Source organism: Osmerus mordax, chromosome 18 (genome assembly GCF_038355195.1).
Source record: "Osmerus mordax isolate fOsmMor3 chromosome 18, fOsmMor3.pri, whole genome shotgun sequence".
In the NCBI taxonomy this organism is placed as follows: domain Eukaryota; kingdom Metazoa; phylum Chordata; class Actinopteri; order Osmeriformes; family Osmeridae; genus Osmerus; species Osmerus mordax.
In genome coordinates, this window is record NC_090067.1 from 14,044,519 (window position 1) to 14,066,947 (window position 22,429).

General features: G+C 47.1%; 1 protein-coding gene across 1 annotated transcript in view; it reads right to left on the reverse strand.

Moving 5' to 3' along the window:
• Nucleotides 1-246: 246 nt before the first annotated feature.
• The window catches only part of pleca (plectin a), a 64,008-nt gene continuing 41,825 nt past the window's right edge, over nt 247-22,429 (reverse strand). The window contains exons 7-32 of the mRNA XM_067255341.1: nt 22,048-22,163; nt 21,775-21,881; nt 21,516-21,635; nt 21,284-21,379; nt 21,052-21,179; nt 20,087-20,180; nt 19,751-19,905; nt 19,227-19,563; nt 19,057-19,134; nt 18,708-18,869; nt 18,477-18,581; nt 17,966-18,187; nt 17,585-17,737; nt 17,295-17,449; nt 16,524-16,650; nt 15,747-15,930; nt 15,360-15,517; nt 14,918-15,096; nt 14,553-14,691; nt 14,105-14,461; nt 13,905-13,988; nt 13,268-13,372; nt 13,045-13,143; nt 8,424-11,765; nt 1,056-8,111; nt 247-815 (exon numbers count right to left, since the gene is read on the reverse strand). Coding sequence (XP_067111442.1) covers nt 1,929-8,111; nt 8,424-11,765; nt 13,045-13,143; nt 13,268-13,372; nt 13,905-13,988; nt 14,105-14,461; nt 14,553-14,691; nt 14,918-15,096; nt 15,360-15,517; nt 15,747-15,930; nt 16,524-16,650; nt 17,295-17,449; nt 17,585-17,737; nt 17,966-18,187; nt 18,477-18,581; nt 18,708-18,869; nt 19,057-19,134; nt 19,227-19,563; nt 19,751-19,905; nt 20,087-20,180; nt 21,052-21,179; nt 21,284-21,379; nt 21,516-21,635; nt 21,775-21,881; nt 22,048-22,163 — 12,985 coding nt within the window. The 3' untranslated portion in view covers nt 247-815; nt 1,056-1,928. The remainder of the gene's footprint in view (nt 816-1,055; nt 8,112-8,423; nt 11,766-13,044; nt 13,144-13,267; nt 13,373-13,904; nt 13,989-14,104; nt 14,462-14,552; nt 14,692-14,917; nt 15,097-15,359; nt 15,518-15,746; nt 15,931-16,523; nt 16,651-17,294; nt 17,450-17,584; nt 17,738-17,965; nt 18,188-18,476; nt 18,582-18,707; nt 18,870-19,056; nt 19,135-19,226; nt 19,564-19,750; nt 19,906-20,086; nt 20,181-21,051; nt 21,180-21,283; nt 21,380-21,515; nt 21,636-21,774; nt 21,882-22,047; nt 22,164-22,429) is intronic.

Genomic DNA, 22,429 nt, shown 5'->3' on the forward strand with positions numbered 1-22,429 from the left:
TTTTAATGACAGTTTTTCCAATTAAATGTTTAACTGAAGTGTGGTAAAAAGGGTGGAACTGCGTGTACAGGTGTGTTATGCATTCTCAGTCTGTGAAAAGGAATTAGGAGTGTAAAATCATGTCTCATATTTTAACACCTTGTGTTCTTGTCACTAGTTTGTACAAATTCCACATTATTAACAATGCTTAATGCTCCATATCCTTCAAACTACTTTAAAATGGCAAAGACAAAGACACCAATGAAGTAACTGGTCACAATTTTTATAGCATCCTTTCAACCAAATGAGTAAACATGCAAAGCAAAAATATCATATGAAAATATGGAAATTGATCAAATAATGATTTACAAAGACAACAGAGCACTGAAATGACTGGTTCTGGATGCAGGAAGTGACAATGCTTGATACATCAACTACGTATGATATTGAATGCTAACATGACTATTGAATGGATCCTATAATGCAGTGATCCTTAGAGCTAAGAACAGAATGTACTTTTCAGTGAAGAATCAATTTACACAACAACAACTGCCCCACCTAAATGCTTTAGCATCTCATTGATACACCGACTATACAGGCACTTGTAAAACAATGTTAAAAGAACAGTGTAAAAAGACTTCATGTGGTGTTCAGGACTAAATTACTATGTACATCAGCAAGCAGAACTTGAGTGTAATGTTATCCATATTTAGTGAGTGATTTGAGTAAAGATTGTCTTCTGTTTGTGAACTAGTTTTGTGAAGTGTGTGTAGTCTTGAATGGTCCTGACACAGAAGCAAATTAACATATCAAAACAGCAGTTGAGAGGATTGGATCTGAAATACAAAGACCAGAAAACAGTTAATAAATAAGGTGATAAGAAGATTTGGCAACACACAAAAGGTAAAATGACCTACTTAACCTAAGCGTTGCAGAACATTCTTAAATTGGTAAGATTTCAGGCATGAAATAATGAGTACAGGACATACAATTCTATGTAGCTGGGTCCAGGAAAAACAGTGAAGATTTATGAGGAAAAGATTTAACACAAAAAGGTCAGATGTAATAAAACTTACACTTGTGTCCAGATAGTCAACAGGCTTGATGTTGTAATCCTACATTTCGTTGTAATCTTGTGTTTTGAGATGAGACAGACGGGGAGAATCTCTCGTAATCTGGGTTCACCTTCTCACTCTTCCAACGTGTGACATATCGTCCCCTTAAGATGAGCATCACTTTGACTTAGTCAGTCTAATATGTTTATTTAAAGCTGCTGATTTACATTCTTGAAGCTCACAATGCTAATATTTGACCCATTACAACTACCATGTGTCTTGTGATTAGAAGCTCTGTTTCCTGAAGTTTCAAAATTACTTTCTTCTACTAAATATACACATACAAGGGTATCTATTTAACCACTTTCATATCCAATTTCATTTATCATAGAAAAACGTAATCTTACGTAATTCTTTCTGTGCTGAAATATAACAAAACACACACAGTATCTCAAAATATTGACGGATAACTCGAACAGTCTATGTTACAAGTAACAGTAGACTTGAAAATAGAAAATATTACAGTTTTCCATTTAAAATGTTGTCAACAATATATAAGTTGAATTACTTAAAAGACAGATTGAATACAAGTATTCTATAATGGATAGTGAATTAAAAAATGACCTCAGACTACACAATTTAAAACAGAACAGAAAATAACATAACAATTATATATTATTATAGAAACCAGGTTGAATAATTAACTGCAAAGCTCCAAAACAATCACATGCAGAAGAAAAAAAAAAAAAAACGTTTTTCTTCTATGGATGGCTTGGCACCTCAAGAGCTCTGTGGTTATATTGTGTTAAATATCCATCTTCAAAACGGCAGCGACTGCCTAATACTAATAATGCTGCTAGGATCCGTGCTAGCTCATCAGGTCTCCCTCCACGCCTAGTACCGCCGGGTGTAACTCGGGGAGCTGTAGGAGGAGGAGGACGTGAACGTTGTGGAAAATCCTGAACTTGAGGCATCAAAGCTCCCTCGTCTGGAGCCACTTCTCGATCCAGACCGGGAACCAGTGGCTGAGCTCGAACCACTAACACTGTAGGGGCTGTACAGGCCTTTACTGGACTGAGATGAGGCTTCTAGCAGGCGTAGAGCAGACCCCTCCTCCATCATGCTCCTGTCCATGGCATCCTTGTAGGAGATCTTGAGCTTGGTTTTGGGGCAGGTGAGGTATTTGGAGTATCCGCTGACATCTCGTAGCTTTTGTGCCGTCCGTGTGTCTAAGGTACCCTTCTTGATAGCCTCGTCCAGTGGAACTCTTGTGGATGTCTCTGGTTCAATTAAGCCTCCTGTGAGATATTGGACTTCCAGGAACCGTTGGCCAGCTTCATAGTACAGCCAGCCCTTCTTCAGTGCCTGGGCTGCGGACATTTTGGTTTTAGTTCTGGGATCCTCAAATCCATTGAAGGCCTTCTGCGCGAGGTTGATACGGTCAACCATAATCTTGTCCACCAGTCCTTTGTTCACTGCATCCGCAACCGTGAACTTCTCTCCCGTGTTCGGATCAATGATGCCTCCCGTGCATGCTTGGGCCTCCAGTAACCTCTGACCTGTGATGTTGTCCACAAGATTTCGGTGCATGGCCTCCGTGACTGACACCTTCTCCAGCGTGTCCGTGTCCAGGATTCCAGCCACAGGGCCGGTCTCTTCTGTCGGGTCGTTCCATGTAGTTGCCGGTGTTTTGATGGAAGGGACTGGGCTCATGGGGTAGGAGGCGGTTGATCCAAAAGAGGAGGACCGCGACCTGCTGCCACTCGTGTTCCCAGAGAGCATGTCTGCAAACTCTGTGATGGACAGTGTGCCTGCACGGTATTGATCCACAGCAGACTGATCGATGAGGCCCTTTGAGATGGTCTCATCAATGTCGTACTGCCGGCCAGACCTTCTGTCAATGATCATGGACTTCACAACACCATCCGATGAGGATATGGTAATCTCTTCCCACTCGCATTCCTGGTCTGCAAGCTCGAGGTAGGTCTGGTGATCAATGAGCCCTTTGCGATACGCCTCGTAAACAGACATCTCCTTGCCTGTCTCAGGATCCACAATAACCACTCTACGTTTACGCACAGACGACTTGGAGGACGTCTTCTTCTCCCGTTTCTTCTCCTTCATCAGTAAAAGTGCCAGTCCGGTTTCTGGGTGAATCATGCAGCGCTCCATCAGCTGCAGGTATGTGAGGTTTTCCTCGGTGTTGGGGTCAAAGAAACCTTTAGTGTCGTCAGAAGGGTCGGTGAGGATCTCGTTCATCTCCTTGTCGAATAGGCCGCGTTTGTAGGCCATCTCAACGGGCAAGCGATGGCTTTCCTCCGGATCAATGATGCCACCGGTTGCAATTTGGGCTTCCAACAGACGAATGCCATGGTCTTTTAGAATGAGTCCCTTTTTCATCGCCTGAAAAAGAGAGATTATCTTGCCAGAGTAGGGGTCCTTGTAGCCCGTTACAGCACGTTCTGCAGAGAGAAGCTTATCTTTGAACTCTGGACCCACAATGCCCATCTTAACTGCTTCGCTAACATTAAGCTTCAAGTTCTTTATCGGGTCGATGACATATCCTGTTGCTGCCTGGGCCTCAAGAAGTTCAAACGCAGTTCCTGGTCTTATCATGTTCTTTTTCATTGCTTGATATATGGACAGATAATCTTTGCTTGATTCTACATACACCCCAGCAATGCAGCTTGTGCCTTCAAGATACTTCTTTACTTGTCCGCTGACCTCCTCCACTGTGATAAGTCCCTCTAAGAGGTCATCATACGTCTTCTGGCTGATAATCTGAGAGCACAGTAGCTCCTCCAGGGTGATTTGTTTTCTGAGCCCCTTAAAAAGCAGCTTTCTGTCTGCCAGTGAGAGCAACAGCAAGCCGCTCTCTTTATCCGCTTTGCATCTCTTCAGTAGTTGGCCATAGGTGGTTTTCTCATCTGTGGTTGGTTCAGTGTAAGCTTGCACATCCCCAGTAGGGTGCATTAGTCTGTCATGTGTTTCTTTGTTGATATAACCACGTTGGGTGGCAACATCCGTGGGAAGATGGAAGTAGTATTCTGGATCCATGATGCCTCCAGTGGCCACCTGGGCTTCCAGTAGCCTCAGGGCATACTCTTCAGGAATTAGGTCTTTCTTCATTGCTTGGAAGACAGAAATCACTTTTCCACTGTAAGGATCCTTGTAGCCAGTGACTGCCCTCTCAGCTGAAAGAAGTTTATCATGGAGCTCAGGGCCAACCAGCCCTTTGCGTACAGCCTCATCCACAGTCAAGAACTGATCCTTTACTGGGTCGATGATGAATCCAGTTGCTGCTTGGGCCTCAAGGAGACTGATAGCTATATCTGGCTTGATGAGCCCTCTCTGCATGGCCTGGTAAATGCTGATCTTGGATGGCGAATCTGACAAAATCCCGGCAATACATCCAGTACCAAAGAGATACTGCTTCACTGAAGGCATTTCCATCACCTCACGAATGGTGACCTTTTCTTGCTTCAACAGGTTATACGTTTGAAGATCAATGATTCTAGAACTGTAAAGGTCGTCAATTGTGACTCTCCTTCTAATCACATCACAGGACATGGTCTGTTCTGTCTTAATAATTTCTCGTTGTATAATCATTTCTATGATAATGATGATCATTCTGTCTTTTGTAATCTGCCCAGAGCGATACTGTTCCATCAGTCTTTGCTTTTCTTCTTCTGGAAGCAAATTCGACCTCATGATGTCCCACAATGTCATACTCCTGCCTGCAAAACTCTCGTGGGGTATATCTACTTGAGTGTTTGATAAGTCTGTCTGTGCCTGTTCTTCTGTGTACACGTAGGACGTTTCCTCCAAAGGAATTTCGGCCTTTGATAGGGGCAGGAAGCACAGACCAGTGTCAGGGTCCCTAATGCATTTCGCCTGCAGTTGTTTATATGTGGAACTTGTGTTTGTGTTGGGATCAGAGAAGCCCTTTACATCTTCTGAGGGGTCACTAAAGGTTTTGGCCATTTGTTTAGTTAAATAGCCTCGCTGGTAAGCAACATCAACAGGGACTCTGTGGCTACTAACTGGATCTATAACTCCTCCAGTGGCAACTTGGGCCTCTAAAAGGGGGATAGCGTGTTCTCGTGGCACAAGCTCCTTATTCATGGCTTGGAATAAAGATATTGTGTTGCCCGTGTAGGGGTCTTTATAACCTGTCACTGCCTTCTCAGCTGAGAGAAGCTTTTCATGAAGCTCAGGACCGACGACTCCAATCTTGACAGCGTTGTCGACAGTGTACTTCTGGTTTTTGACGGGGTCAATTATAAAGCCGGTGGCAGCTTGTGCCTCGAGTAATGCAATTCCTGCGTTTTGACTCAGCAAATTTGTTTTCATTGCTTGATAAATGCTTAATTTGTCTTTTGAATCTTCCATATAAATCCCTGCGATGCCGTCGGCGCCTTGTAGGTATTTCTTGACTGAATCCATGTCACTGATATCTTTGGGTTTCTTTTTCCCTTGTTTGAGTTGATCAAAGGTGGATTTATTAATGATGTTGGACTCAAGCAAAGCAGAGATGGTGACAGGTGCTCTGAGACCTTCAAAAGACACTTCGTCCTGTTTGTTGGTGTCCTTGTCTTCAATCATCGTGACAACGATTTTCATCATTTTCTCAATGGTCATGAATCCAGTTCTGTACAGCTGAATGAGCTCAATCCTTTTCTCCTCTGTGATGTAATGAGAGTGAATGATTTCCCAAATGGTGACTCTTCTTCCTTTGAAAGGTCCGTACTGTAACTCCAGAGTTGCGTGATTCAGGGCCTCTTTGGCTTGGGTGTCAGAGATCTTAAGGCTTTCTTCCTGACTTGATTTCATGGCTTTTTCAGAGAGAGGAAGCAACGGGAGGCCAGATTCTTTGTCAGTGACGCACCTTTTCAGCAGTTGTGCGTAAGAGGAATACCCCTGCAACTCAGGATCATAGAACACTTTGGTTTCATCACTGTCCTTGTTCAACACATTATTCATCTCATCGCTGAAATAACCTCGTTTGCAGGCAACGTCGTGTGGCATGTGATAACTTTTGACAGGATCAATAATTCCTCCGGTAGCCAGCTGAGCTTCAAGCAGACGGACTCCATGATCTTTCTTAATGAGGTCTTTGTTCATCGCCTCAAAAAGAGAGACGGTGTTCCCACTATAGGGATCCTTGTACCCCTGGACAGCCCTCTCAGCAGAAAGAAGTTTTTCATGCAGTTCTGGGCCGACCAAGCCTGATTTAACAGCCTCATCCACAGTAGACTTCTCATTTTTAACAGGGTCAATAATAAATCCAGTACCTGCTTGTGCCTCAAGAAGATTCAGTGTAACCTCTGGTGAGATCATCTCTTTTTTCATAGCTTGATAGAATGACATTTTCTCTTTTGTAGACTCGTCGATCACTCCAGCAACGCTGTGCGTTCCCCTCAAAGCTTTCTTGACAGCGTCCATTTCTGAGATTTCTTTAATTGTTATTTTGCCATTTTGTAGCTTATTGAACAGGCCTTTGTTGATTATTTTAGAATCCAGAAGTTCAGAGGCAAGGACTGGGGCCCTGAGACCAGCTAAGCCATTTTCCTTATTTTTCTCTTTATCTTCCACGACCGTAATGACAATTTTTATGATTTTCTCCACTGTTATTTTCCCAGTTTTGTACTGAGATATCAAGTCCCTTCTCTGCTCTTCTGTGAAATACTCAGAGTTGATAATTTCCCAAATAGTCACAGTCTTCCCTTTGAATCGTCCAAAAGGTACAGTAATGTTTGATTTGCTGAGCACATCTTTAGTCTCTTCATCCGTGCGAGGGATCTCACTTTCAGCAGCTTTATCTGTGATCGGCAACAGCAGCAATCCTGTTTCTGAATCCTTGACGCATCTTTCCAAGAGCTGCTTGTAGGTGACAGTTTCCTGAGTGCTGGGGTCAATGAACAGTTTTGATTCATCAGAAGCTTCTGAGAGTTTCTTATTCATGTCAGCATCATATTGGCCTTGCTTGTAGGCTGTCTGGAGGGGAACACGATGGCTGTTGACAGGGTCAATGATTCCACCTGTTGCAATCTGAACATCTAGAAGTCTGATGGCCTGGTCTTTCTCAATAAGACCCTTTTTCATTGCTTCAAAGATGGAGATTCTGGCTCCAGTGTAAGGGTCTTTGTAGCCTGTGACAGCCTTCTCTGCTGAAAGTATTTTGTTGTGAAGTTCTGGTCCTATTATTTCTTCCTTCACAGCTTCATCCACTGAGAGTGCTCTGTTTTTCACTGGGTCAATGATGTGCCCCGAGGCGGCCTGAGCTTCCAGGAGCGTGACAGCAGTGTTTGGGGTAATTCTCTTCTCTTTCAAGGCCTGGTAAACAGTCATTTTTTGCTTTGATGGAGTCAAGACCCCTCCAACACAGTTCTGTCCCTTTAGACACGTTTTAACTTTCTCAGTTTTGCTCAAGTCTTGGACTTTGGCTTTGCCCTGTTTCAGCTTGTCGAATTCCTTCTTAGTCAGTATACCAATTTCATGGAGCCTGTTTGCTGGAACCTTTTCCCTTATCCCATCAAATGCCAGTGGCGATTCTCTCTTGCCATCTGTTTCCACAGAACCGTTTAAAACCTTCTTTGTAGTTTCCACTGTCACTGAATTGCATGGATCTTCGGGGACCACATCCGTTTGTATTTCAATTTCTTTCACGTCGGATGAGCTTGGTTTTTGAGCAACCTCGAGTTTCTGCAGCTTGTCTCTCAGATTTTTATTTTCTTCAGCCAGTAGCTTTTCTTGTTCAAGCTTTTTCTTCTGAAATTCTTCCATTTCTTTCTGCTTGATTAGCATCTCCTGTTCGGCATCCTTTTGCTTCTTCACGACAGCGTCCATGTTTGCCTTGAGTTTATTTTTCTCCTCTTCCATCTGTTTTATTTGACGCTCTTGATTTTCTTTGAGAGTCTTCGCCTTCTTGACTTCATCCTCAAACTCTTTTTCAAGCTTTCTTTTCTCACTCTCAATGAGCTTTTCTGTTTTTAGTAACGTTTCTTTCTCTGTGAAGAAAGACTGTTGAAGAAGGGCCTTTTCCTTCTTAATTTGCTCCTGATGGGCGTTGGCCATCTATTTAAAAAAAGAGAGAGAGCATTAGTACAGAACACAATTTCTAGTTACAATCAAATTAGAAATAATATGAAATAATCTGAATTATATGATGGTTTATCAAGATATTTCTTGTTCAAGATCAAATGATAAACCAATTTCTGAACAGCATTTGTGATATGACATTCATGATGAATTGCTGGACATATGTTACTCTCAGTCTCTGCAATGTACATGAATAGTTATCTAGTTTACTTGTTAGTATTTTGGGGAAAGTTATTATATTAATAACTGACTAATTATTTCACAATATTCAATCCCATTTGACAATACCTCTTTGGATTTATTCTGTAAGTCTTCAGCATCTTTTTTCAACCTGTCCTTTTCCTTCTGGAGGTCACTGATGGTTTTGCGAAGCTCGTCAGCCTCCTTAGTGCTCTGCAGCCTCTGCACCTCCAGTTTCTCAACAACGACTTTATCTACAGTTTGATGCTCTGTCTCTTCTAATTTAGCCCTAATGTCATCTGCCTGTTTCTTGAATTTCTTAGCCTCCTCCTCTGCTTTCGACTGGGCGTCACTGAGCTGAGACACCATGAGCTTCAGTTTATCAGCTTCTTCAGAAACTTCAAGCTGCCTCTTGCGCTCAGCCTCTAATGATTTCTGGAAGACCTCAGTCTCTTTCTTAAGACGCTGTTGCATTTGCTGCTTGTCTTCTAGAAGTTTCTGGGCCTTCTCCTGGGCCTGTTCCTTCTGTTTCTGGAGCTCCTGCGCCTCAGATTTCAGTTTACTTGCCTCTTGGATGGCCTGCTTTTTTTCCTTGAGCATTTTGTCCGCTAGCACCCTCTGCTGGTCGAGGTCCGCCTCTGCAGTCTGCCTCTGCCTCGCTGCCTCCTGAGCCTCAATGCTGAGCCTGGCTGCCTCTTCTGCCAGTTTCCTCATGTTCTCCGCTTCCTCCGCCAGCAACTTCTGAGTGCTGTCTTTATCTTTTCGTAAGAGCTGCTTGTTCTCCTCCTCGATTCTCAGCTTCAGTTTGACCAGGTCCTCCATCTGAATCTTGACTTTGCGTAACTCTTCCTCCACCTGGGCTCTCTGTTTGACCGCATCACCGACTTCACTTTTCAACCTCTGCAGCTCCTCGTCCAGAACGCATTTCTGCTTGTCGGTCTCATCCAGTTGCAGTTTCACCTTAGACAGCTCCTTCTCGACTTGAGACTTCTGTTTGACAGTTTGTTCAGCTAGTTTTTTGTACTTGGCCATCTCCTTATCCGCCTGTTTCCTCTGCGCCAGAGCTTCTGCCTCTGCCTTGGCTCTGCTGGAGGCCTCCTGCTCTGCCTCTCTCCTCAGTCTCTCAGCGTCCTGTTGTGCCTCGGACTGTTTGGCTGCTTCAGCCTCGGCAGCCTGCTTTTGCTTTTCAGCATCTTCTGCTTTCTGGCGGAGTAAAGCAGCCTCTTTCTCTGCTTTCTCAGCGGCCTTCTCGGCAGCTTGAGCCAGTTTCTTAGCCTTGTCAAATTCCTTTTTAAGCTTCTCTTGAGCGAGAGTGTCTTCTTTCTGCTTGGTGAGAACGTCAAGCACGTTCTTTTCTGCAGAGCTGCATTTCTGGGCCGTCTCTTTGGCCAGAAGAATCTGCTTTTCTGCCTGCTTGTCGGCCTCCTCTTTCTGCTGGTTGGCCTCAGAGACCTTCTGTTTGAGACGCTCCACCTCGTTCTGGGCTGCCTTGCATTGCCGCGCGGCTTCTTGCTCTGCGGCCGTGATCTTCTTCAGCTTCACCTCGGCTTCTTTCCTCTTGGCTTCCTCCTCCAAAGCCAGCTTTCGGAGTTTCTCGGCCTCCTCCTCAGCTTTCACTTTGCTCTTCTGCGTGTCGTCTGCAACGCTTTTCAGCTTGCTCAGTTCAAGCTCCAGACCTTGCTTGCCTGTTGAGGCTTTCTCAAAGTTGAGTTTGATGATTCGGATCTCCTCTTCAACCACTCTCCTCTGATTGAGGGTTTCCTCCACCATTTTCTTTTGCCTTTCCAGTTCAGAATCAGAAGACTTCTTAAGCTGGTTGATCTTCTCCTCGATGTCTCGCTTGTGCTGAGAAGCTTGGTCCTCTAAGAACTTTCTCTGATCCGCTTCTTCTTCAGCTCTCCTCTTGAGTCGTTCGTTTTCCTCTTCTTTTTCCTTCACAGCGATCTCGGCCTCTGTTTTCAGGCGAGTTGCTTCATTAATGGCGGCAAGCTTCTCCTTTAGAACCTTCTCAGCTTCGGCTCGTTGTCTGGCGGCCTCTTCCTCAGCCGCCTGCCTCTGTGTCTTTGCTTCTTCCACATCTGATCGCAGCCTGGTTGCCTCCTCGGCAAGCTGTCTCATTTTTGCAGCTTCAGATTCAAGTAGCTGTTTGCTTTTTTCTGTGTTGGACATGGCCTCCTTTTCAGTTTTGATCTTGATCTGGAGAAGAACGTCCATTTCCTTTCTCACCTTCGCCAGTTCGTCTTCCAGCTGTTTTCTTTGTTTCATGGCTGCTTCCACTTCGCGTTTCAGACGCTGGAGTTCCTCGTCCAACAGACCCCTCTGCTGCTCGGCGTGTTCAAAGTCGGCTCTGAGGCGGATCAGCTCTTGCTCCGCAGACAGTTTCTGCTGGGCTATCCCCTCCGCAAACCTCCTCTGCTTCTCCAGTTCCTTCTCCGCCATCTCCTTCAGCTTGAGGGCAGCTTCCTCTGCTTTGGCCCGTTTATTGGCCTCTCGTTCAGCCGCCTCTTTCTGCTTCTCTGCCTCCTCTTGGGCCTGGCTCTTTTTGTGGGCGTCTTCCTCCGCTTGGAGCCGCAGGCGAAGAGCCTCGTTGGCTTTCTGTCTCCATTTCTCCAGTTCCCTTTGAGCTTCCTCCCTGGCCTTGTTGGCCTCGTCTTGTTTCTTCTTCAGCTGCTCAGCCTCCACCTGCAGCTGGACCACCGTCCCCTGTTCCTGCCTCAGCGACGCCTCCAGCTGCGTCGCCGCCTCGTTGCGCTGGCTCTGCAGCTCCGTGGCGGCGCTCTTCTGCGCCACCTCCTCCGCCACTTGTATCTGCCGTAGCTTCTCCACCTCCGCTTGCTTCATGCGTCGCTCGGCCTCCTCGGCTTGCATTTTGAACTTCTGCAGCTCGTCCAGGGCCGCCTGCTTGATCCTGGCGGCCTCCTTCTCGCTCTCGGACTTGCGTTTCAGCTCCTCCTCCGCGACACGCTTCTTCTGTGTCTCTTCGTTCACCTGCCTGCGAAGTCTCTCCGCTTCCTCCTGGGCGGTCTTCCTGAGTCTGTCGGCCTCTGCAGCCTGATCTCGGAGCTGCTGCAGCTCTGACTCGGCCGTGGTCTTCTGCGTCATGGTGGTCTGCAGCTGCAGCCTGATGGTGAGGATCTCTTCCTCGATCCTGGTCTGACTGAACAACGCCTCGTCCACCTGCTGGCTCTTGGACTTGATCTCCTGCTCTGACAGGTTCTTCAGTTTGTGCAGCTCCTGCTGTACGTTCTGCTTTTGTTTCTCGGCGTCCACGGCTGCGACCTCCCTCCTGCTCACCTCCTCCATCATTTTTAACTTTAGCTCCTGTGCTTCTTGCTCTGCCCTGGCGACAGCTTTGGAATGCGCCTCAGCTAACTGCTTTTGCTTCTCTAACTCAGCTTGTATCACCGCCATCTTTTTTCTCTCCTCTTCCTTTAGTTGTTCAGTAGCTTTCTGTTAGTGGAAGCAAAATATAAAAGGAAATACAAATGTTAGGTGTTAGATGTACAGTGTTAGAATATATAAAAAGTTTCAGTTTGAATTAGTACATGTAGATACTTTTTAAATACATGAACAGTTAAGACTACTTTTATACTATGAAGAAATATTAAGAGAGAGAGAGAAAAATGGTTATTTGCTGTTGAAATAATCTGGTCACATTCACTTAATGTATGGCACACAGAATGAGCATACAACACAACACAACACATCATTTGGGGTCTTGAATGGTATCATGCAGTTGAGGTATTCTTCCTTCTGGTTTTGTAGGAACCCTGTCACTTTTGATCGAAATAGTTTAACTCAGAACTAATTATGGTTCCGCTTCCGATCTGGTCTTTGACTTAAATAGACTGAATATCAATCTGGAGATCTCCATAGCAACACTATCTGATCAATCTGGAGATCTGCATAGCAACACTAACTGTCCTTGAGGAGACAAAAACACCTTGCGCCCAATTTGAGGTCAGAAACAGTATGCCAACAGCAAATGTGTCTTCAGGTAGAACGTCCGTTAACTGGTGGTTGTGAATGAAACACTGGATGGAGACGCCAGATGACAGATACATGTAGAGGGGGGGATTCAAATACCTGGTGCTTTGAGGATTATTCATCTTTTAAGCGCCCAAACATGATTAATATTCACCGTGACAAAGCACTGGCAAGCAGTTTAAAGAAGCAGACAAAATGCAAGGTTAGAAAAAGGGGGAAAGCTAAATTTTCATTTGAAAAATAAATGGAATTTGAAAGAATGAAATGTGATGTAGTCAGTCAGATGAAGTCATCCCAGTCACCAGACAACAGAGTCAAAAGTGGTGTGCAGGGACCTGAGTTCTACAGGAGAAAACTACAAATAATAGTGCAGGAAAGAGGAACACTTAGAAAACAAACGTGATTGAATGGTGAGACTGATGCTGGTTCCAGACTGAAGACATGTAGATCACTAGCGAGTGTAAGCAGGTGACAAATTACACACCTATGAACCACAGTATGACGGAACGGAGGGACAGGCACTGTTCAGGTGTGATGTGCTGGAGCCCAAACACTCTGGGAAAGACTGAACTCCTTCCCAGATGCATATGATACTGCATACATTAATATTGAGTGAATTAGTGTATTTTCCTGGCGGTTGTTGAGTTAAGTTAAGTGTTGAGTTAAGTGTTGAGTTAAGTGTTAAGCAGCTGTTACAGGTCATGTAGGTGAAGGCCTGCCTGTGTTTGGTGTGTGTAGTTACCTCGTCCTCCTGCAGGCGGCGCTGTGTGTCTTTGATAAACTTGATGTACTGGCTGGTGATGATCAACAGCTCGCTGTAGCGAGTCCTCAGAGTCACATACTGAAACACATGTTTCAAAATTAAAGACATTGAGTAAGCATTGTAAACATACTCAATTATTAAATACAACCTTTAATATGTAGCCTATTAAAACAACTTTCAACGTCGAAACGCTAGGAGGTACCTCTTGGATGATGTTGTCCGATGCAAACTCCATTTTGGTTTTCTTTATTGGAGATGCCAGTGGCTCCTCCAGAGCTCTGTAGGTCACCACCTGCAGCTCATAGTCCTGGTGGGAACACACACAGGGAGCTCACTACACATTCAGCTCATAGTCCTGGTGGGAACACACACAGGGACCTCACTACACATTCAGCTCATAGTCCTGGTGGGAACACACACAGGGAGCTCACTACACATTCAGCTCATAGTCCTGGTGGGAACACACACAGGGACCTCACTACACATTCAGCTCATAGTCCTGGTGGGAACACACACAGGGACCTCACTACACATTCAGCTCATAGTCCTGGTGGGAACACACACAGGGACCTCACTACACATTCAGCTCATAGTCCTGGTGGGAACACACACAGGGACCTCACTACACATTCAGGTAGGGCAGCTTTCATTATACATTGATATGCCCCGCCCACTTTTTGGAAATGTCAAATTTGTCCCCCCCAACCTTTTATGAAAAAAATCACAGTTAAAGACCGTATCGTCAGTTGTTTAAGAGAAGCTGTCCCACCCACCTTTGGAATGACGCCCCTGACATTCTCACATCCTTAAAGTGACTCTATGAGGATCTTGATACCTACCTTGACTGCATCAATGTATGCCTTTGCATATGACTGACAGTCTTCAACCGTATCTTTGTGTTTTTCAATCTCCTCAAGGAGTTTCTGTGAAGGTAAAAATAGTCACAATAATGAAACTTACAATCCTCCCACTGGCTATTTACTAACAACTGGTGAATTTGTCTACAAAATGAATAGAGAAAAAAAAGATAAATGGTGACCTTTTCTTGAGCCAGCTGTTCTGCGAGGACCTTGCTGTCCCCAACGGGCACCGCCTGGATCTTCTCCTGCCTCCGCTTGGCGTCTTCGATCCAGCGGATGAGCTCCTGGTAGCTCTTGCGGTAGGAAACCATCTGTCGGCCCAGAGCCTCCAGCTCGTGGTGCCGCAGGTCGATCTGGGCGAACACGGCCTGCCAGCGTTCCAACAGCCCTGAGACCAGCTGGCGCTGGAGGTCCAGCTCAGCATCCCGCTCGTAGTGGACTCTGGTCAGCCGCTCCGTCACGGCCGCTGCCTTCTCCAGGTCGTCCTGGATCTGGTCGAACGCCACCTGGTCACCCTCCGCCCCGGCACGCATGCTCTGGTGGAGACAGAGAGAAGAACCATATGATGCAACAACTAAGACGACACCCAGGTTTTTCCCAGATTACCAGGTTAAAAAGAGGTTAAACCTTCAGCTGTGTCTGACACTTGTCCACTTCCTGCTCATCCGCGGGGACCTTGTTGACTTCCCGTAACAGAGCTTCGTACTTTTTCAGAGTGTCCTCTGCTCCTTTGGTGCTGCGAATCACTACATCAATGGTCTTCAGTCTGAAAGCAGGGATGTTATAATAGTGTTAGGGTTGTAATCTAATTTAATAGCACTCTTTGGTTTAGTGTAATGTAATAATTCAGCAGATGCTTTAATTAAAAACAACATAAAGTACACTACAGCTGGGGATTTAAACCAGCAACCTCTTGATCTGAAGTCATGGGCTCTAACCGCTAAGCTGTACCCTCCCTCCTAGTGTGGTGTGTGATCCAGGCAGGAGCGTACTTATCCATGTAGACGGAGGAGAGACTGTACACGTGCTGCATCTTCTTCTGAGTCAGGTCCAGTTCGGAGCGCAGCACCAGGGCGGAGCTGGACGGCTGAGGGGAGGACAGGACCTCCTCCGTCTTCTCCACCACGCTGCTCAGGTCCTTCATCAAACCCTCCAGTTCAGACTGGACTTTCTGTCAGACACAATGATAAGTCATAGATAAACACCCTTCGAACAAAGTACAAGCACTCAACACCACCATAGATGAGTTACGCATAGCTCCTGACCAGCAGTAATATTGTGTCTTTGGAGCTTTGAGTTTTCTATTAGCGCTTGCCAAAACAAGTAGAAGCATAGACTGAAACTAAACAGGAAATCTAATCTAATAACTTAGTGTCGCCCTTCAACAGTTGCACACAATCTACTAAATTCGAGGCAGCTTCTTGGCTGCAGTACCTTTTGCTCAACAGTCTTCAGGGCACAGTCTTTTAGAGGCTCCTTGTGTATGGCCTGTCGCAGGCGTGAGACTGTCCGACTCTCACAGCCGTCCAGCCTCAGGTGCAGGTCCTTGATCCGGCTCAGGTAGCTCTTACACACAGAGTCGTCTTGATCACCTGGACAGAACAGGAAGTGTTACTACGGGTATTTGAGGTGTATCACTGGGCTGTAATGTCCTGGACAGAAAAATCTTGGCAGAGATTAGATGTTTTTGTATTACAAAGAAAACACATAAAAATTCAGAATACATCATTTGCACGACTAATCTAAACCTCTCAACACATCCCTAGCAAAACCCACTAAACAGCATGAGAGCGACAGCCATGCCGACCCTGTCCGACCCACCTTGCTCAACCGACTGCACCAGACCTTGGAAGTGCTGGTTGGCTTGGTTGTAACTGGATTCCACCTGACTGTGGTCGTCTTTCCCGAACAGCTCTGACTCCTGACTGTCTCTGAGGAAGTCCTGGTAGTGCTGCTGCAGGTTTCTGAGCGTCAGGTTATACTCCTCCACCCTCAGGGTCCTAAACTGCAGGCAGGAAGGAGGAGAGGCAGAGAGGGAGCAGAGGCAGGGGGAGCAGAGGCAGGAGGGAGCAGGGGCAGGAAGGAGCAGCGGCAGAGAGGGAGCAGAGGCAGGAAGGAGGAGAGGCAGGAGGGAGCAGAGGCAGGAAGGAGCAGAGGCAGAGAGGGAGCAGAGGCAGGAAGGAGGAGAGGCAGGAAGGAGCAGAAAGGGAGCAGAGGCAGGAGGGAGCAGAGGCAGGAAGGAGGAGAGGCAGGAAGGAGCAGAGAGGGAGCAGAGGCAGGAGGGAGCAGAGGCAGGGGGGAGCAGAGGCAGAGAGGGAGCAGAGGCAGGGGGGAGCAGAGGCAGAGAGGGAGCAGAGGCAGGAGGGAGCAGAGGCAGAGAGGGCCAGTCAATGAGGTCGGGAGGTTGGCTTTAAGCTAGACTGAAGCTCTCAGGGAAATCCCAACGTTTTCAGGTAGACCAACTTCTTAAGTTTCTACCAGTCGACAAAAAATACATTTTCAGGGTGTGATTAACTTTTCTGACCAAGGGAACACATTTAACGAGTGAACGTTTAGTGTTCTTTCTCCTGGGCTCCATGGTGTCTGATGTTTCCTTACCATGGTGATGTTCCAGGAGTTCATGAGCTGGATGTCTCTCATCAGGTACTGCCAGGACATCAGGCACTTCATGTCCACATGCAGCCTCAGCCACAAGACCAGCAGCTTCTGCAAACTGGAGTCCAGCCTGGGGAGAACAACACACAGGGCCGTCAGCTGGGGAGAACAACACACAGGGCCGTCAGCTGGGGAGAACAACACACAGGGCCGTCAGCTGGGGAGAACAACACACAGGGCCGTCAGCTGGGGAGAACAACACACAGGGCCGTCAGCTGGGGAGAACAACACACAGGGCCGTCAGCTGGGGAGAACAACACACAGGGCCGTCAGCTGGGGAGAACAACACACAGGGCCGTCAGCTGGGGAGAACAACACACAGGGCCGTCAGCTGGGGAACACAACACACAGGGCCGTCAGCTGGGGAGAACAACACACAGGGCCGTCAGCTGGGGAGAACAACACACAGGGCCGTCAGCTGGGGAGAACAACACACAGGGCCGTCAGCTGGGGAGAACAACACACAGGGCCGTCAGCTGGGGAACACAACCACAGGGAGGGATGAAGATAAAGGGAGAGACAGATGTAGAAATGTAAAAAAAATATCTACCTTTCAAAAAAAAAAAAAAAAATGTTTAAAACCTTTCAAAAAAAATTGAGAGAGGGAGAGAGAGAGAGAGAGGAAGTGAAGGAGAGAAAAAGAGAGGGAGAAAGACAGAGAGAGAGACTAAGAGAGAGAAAGAGTGAAATAGAGAGAGACTGAGGTTATCTTACTCTGAGACACCGTTCCCTGCCTCCTTGTTGAGGGGAGGAACCAGGAAGCAAACTGAGGGTACTGTGGCTTCGCTGCCTCTGGCGTTCAGAACCTTCCACTGGTACGGCTGGGAGTTGTTCAGAAGGGCACACTCATCTCCCCTGTGGACCGTGATCTGGAAGGAGGGACACAACTGAACACATGCTGTGGGGGTGGGGGTATAGCTCAGTAGTTACAGCATTTGCATTTAGATCACACAGGTTCAAATCCCACCTCGTATTCTAAATCAAAATGAAGATAGCCTCCTCACCTCCATCTGTTTGAAGTCGCAGATGGCCTGGACTGGTGTTTTGCTCGACACTGGGGTGGCAGGGCTGCGTGGTTTCAGCTGGACGATGGTCTTTGCCCTCTTGTTTAAACCCTCCAGGTGAGTCTTGAACTCTTTCAGCTGCTCTTTATCATCCTTCACGGATGACAAAGAAGAGTTTGCAGATTTAACACCACAACGACAATCACAAATGATACTGACCTTCCAATCTTTCATCTTCTGCAGTACTTTCTATGTGTACACTAATTGTACGTCACTTTGGATAACAGGTCTAAACGAACACAAGGTCATGTGAGAGTTAAGAGAACAGTGAAAGCAGTTATCTGGATGACAGGGCGACACAGGATCGTGTCTGAAACCCACCGCCTGGTCTTGCAGTAAGTCCTCCAGCCTGGTGACAGTCATGGAACGGTCACATCTGTATTTCCTCTTCATCGTCTCCTCCATCTTCTTCATCTTCTCCTCAGCCTCCTTCAGGTCGGAGAAGAACTGGAAGTACAGCGTGTTCTCCTTCAGGTGGGACTCGACGCAGCAGCACAGCTGCAGGATCCAGCTCCACTGGGTCTGCAGGGCGGCGATGAAGGCCTGGGCCACACAGAACGAGGAGAGAACAACTAGACATTTAATAAATAACACATTTAATAAATAACACATTTAATAAATAACACATTTAATAATAATGCATTTCATCTGTGAGGCGCCTTACGTGCACTCATGGGGCTGCAGTACAGTAAAAATGTTCTCATAAAAATTATAATCTGGAAGTGAGACAATACTCTTTAGATAGATCTTAGATATTTATTCTACCAAACAAACTGTTGCTCCTGTGTGTTTACGGGTCCTATGCCCCTTCCTCCTCCTCCTCAGGTCTCACCTCCACAGTCTTGCTGGCAGGGTGACTCTCTTTCAGGAGCTGGTCTCCAGTCGCCTGGACGGTGTTCACCCTCTTCTCCCTCAGCTCCAGCTCTCTCATCAGGCCCTACACACACACACACACACACACAGACACACAAAAAGACAAAAACAGAATGACAGACAGCCCTGTCCAGTCCGTGCGAGACCTGTCCAGTCCGTGCGAGACCTGTCCAGTGCGAGGCTGTCTTACCGAGTACTTGTCTTTCTTGGCGGTCATGTTGCTGTTGCGGTCGCTCCAGTCGTAGTTCACCTCCTCCTCCTCCTTCTCATTCAGCCACATCAGCTCCTTGGTCGCCGCGGTGACAAACGCATGCAGCTGGTCCAGGCTGCTCAGACGAGACCGGGAGGAGTTCTGTCAGGGGAGACGGACATAAGTAAAGAGAGTGTTACGATTACTAGATCCTTCCAGATCATTAGATACACTCGCAAACGCGACCACCATCTTTAACAACGCTTTAACCAGCTATGCCTCTGAAAAGCTAGCGCTTCAATGGCGGTATTTATACTGAGTTTAACTGGTTCAAAACGGTTACACTTACGAGAAGCTTGCCATACAGCATCTCCAACTTGGAGAGATAGTCCCTGTACGCACCTCTACTGACAGGCGAGATCTGAGTCTGTAGGAGAACAAGGAATAAAACGACAGAAGTTGAAACAAAATAAACAGACACAGTCCCCAGGATCTGTCAGAGAGGAAACCCCTCCCCACCTCGTCTGCCTTGGCCCTGTCGATCTTAGATCTGAACTCCTCCACAGACTGGTGCAGGCCGCGGTGACTGCCCAGCTGGGACTCCACTGTGGGCAGGTCTAGGCCCCACTCCCCCTGGGCCACCCTCCTCTGGTTCTCCTCCACCCAGACCAGCAGGTCCTGGATGTAGCGCAGCGTGGCCTCGTCCAGCTCTGGCCTCACCCTCACCGGGGCCTGCTGTAGCGTCTGGGCTGACTGGGTCGGGGACAGGGGAACCTGGCTGGAGCTGATGCCAGACCGGACGCGCAGGCTGTACTCGCTACGCAGGTTCACCAGGCGCTCGTGGAGACGGTAGACCCTGAGGGGTGGAGGAGGGGAGAGAAACAATGGTGTTCAATATAAATAAGACACAGGGGTTTGAATAGGCCATCTGCGACTTCATACAGATGGAGGTTTGTCTTGCTATGTGGTCCATGTTGGTGATTTCAGTGAATAAATGAGTGCTCATGGTTAAGGAAGAGACTCAGACAGTGTTCATGGCTGACCTGCGGTACATCTGCTCAGCTTGAAGATGCCGTCCGTCCTTGAGAAGCTGCACGTCGTTGAAGAGGAACCTGATCATGCCCTCAGCCTTCTCCAGGTCCACCTCCATATCGGCAGAGTGCTGGGCTGGCTTTCCTGAGCTCATCATACGAACATCCTGCACACAGTCCAAAACCAGACCACTCAGCTAGGGCAGCGACATGATGTCGGCAAGATTGTTTTGAGTTCCCAGATTGGGACCATGTGGCTGCCAAGCTTGTTCCACAGCTACAGGATGTCCGTGTTTTCACTGGGCTTGTTTAAGTAGTCTTGTTGTTGCAGATTTGTGTGAAACTCACCGACTGTAGCAAGGTCTCCACCTGGTTCAGCTGCTCTTCACACACCCCAGACTCCATCTGGACCTTGCTGACCACCCTCTGGAGCCGCTCCAGCCTGCAGGGAAGGAGCAGGGGTCAGGGGTCAAGGGTCAGGGGCAAACTCATAGGCCGAGAGACGGGAGCCGGTCTGAGTAGCAAGATAACTGAATGACGCTAAATCAAGACATGATTAAAATACGACTTTGTTCTTTTCAATTCAAAGACCCCCAGGCAACCAGTGCTGCATTTGTAAAAAGACAACTGTCGATGATGAAGAATAACTACAATAACATCCAAAAAACAAATAAATCAGCACAGAAAGCGTTCAATTAAACTCTTTAAGAAGTATAGAAAGTGAAAAACGAATTGTAGAAGTAAAACACACACTTCTTTTTCTGGCAGTACACCAAGTGCTGTATTCCATCGCTTTGACTGACCAAGACCAGGATGTGGTAGGATTTTCTGACTCATCTCAAGACTTAAATCCAGCGAAGCTGCAGTAGAGGATGCTGGTGTACTGTGACGCACAGTTGTGACTCACAGCTCTCAGAATAGTCTCCCTGGGCACCATCTCAGTTACTCTTCTCAAACCCCTATGCCCCATTTTCTTGTGATATGTGGAAAAAGTCTTTTAATAACATGTAATCATAATAATAATCATGTTTTCAAGAGGTTTGCCCACATCTATCTGCTTTCTCCTCACAATTCTGACTTAGTCTCAATCACAGTAAAGTATATACTCTCCTGTGGTCTTAAATCTTTCAGTCCATGATGACGTACTGTATATTGCATTGTTTGTCCTGCAGTGACTCCTAATAAACACACCCAGTTTGCCTACGGAACGTACCAATAAATCATGAGGTAAAATAATTATCCAAGCATTGACTGCCACTGAATCTCTACAGATCCCAGAGTGGAGGAAGGTATTTTCCACGTGGGATAGTTACCTCTCAAACTCAGTCCTCAGCAGACGTTCTCTCTCCAGTATGGCCACGTGTAGTCGCCCCCACTCCTTCTCCACGTCGAAGGGGTGGAACCCAGGAGGAACCTTGATGTGTCCTGCCTGGATGGCGCCCTGCAGGGGGACACACAGATCCACACGTGTTGCAGTGTTTGCTTTGTGAGTCGGTGTAGTGCAGTACAGCATGCTGAGCTTAGGGATTGATGTTGGTGCCCAACCTCAAAGGACTTGTAGATGTGTTTGGAGCGGTTCTTGTCCGCCTCTTTTGCAGGTAGCTCCATCTCCTTAAACTTCAGAAACTGGCGCCAAAGAACCTGAAGATGTAAAACGTTTATTTATTTATGCAATGGAGGAAACAGATGCACCGTAACAACAGTCAAAACGTGTAGAAACTGTTCGTCACACTTCCACATCCTGTTAGTTCCACCGGTGAGGAGAGGAGAAACTCACGTCTATCTCCTCGTAGCTGGTGGGGAACCTCCTCTCCTCGAACACCACCACGTGATGTCTGATCCACTGCAGCAGCAGAGTGACCAGCTCATAATACTCCTGCCAGCGAAGCTCCAACTCCTGGACACACCGGCGGACACGGGACAACCCAAATATCAAATATTAGTCCAGTTTATCAAATGTTTGAAGAGCTTGTCATATGAGGATATTACTTGATTACTCTTGAAGGAAATCCTTGTGCAGAAACAGCTCGACTCACGTTGGCCTTCACCCCATCCTGCACGTCTGGAACCCGGGGCATGACGTCGTAGAGCGACGACACGTACGTGATGATGGACTTCTCGTCCGGGTGGAGTACGTCCACATCTAAACAGCACGGGGGAGCACAAGGGTCAGAGGTTACACCACTCAGCACGGGGGAGCACAAGGGTCAGAGGTTACACCACACAGCACGGGGGGGAGCACAAGGGTCAGAGGTTACACCACTGGATCATGTTGCTGTGAGGACGGTGGGCGAGGAGAGCAGACTCACCCTCTGGGTCGAGCAGGCGGGTGACCCCCAGCTCTCGCTCGGCCACGCTGAAGGCCTGCTCCAGGTTCTCCTGGCTGCTCTGCCGGTACACCTTGCTCATGTCTATCAGATGGGGCCTGGAGAAGGAGAGAAGCAGAGGGTTTAGAGTCCAGATCATCATTATTGTGCTTTCAACCAACAGAACAGAAACAACTGAATTTTACGCAAATATATATTTAACCTATTTTACAACCGTTAGAAGGTGGACAACTTTTTACTGCTTCTACTTTCCGAGGCATCATCCTCAATTCTCCTTTGTGATCCAGAAGGTCCGTGCTGGAGGCAGATACTGACTGACAATTTTTACTATGAATTCTTTGAATTCTTACAGGGCAGGCTGTAA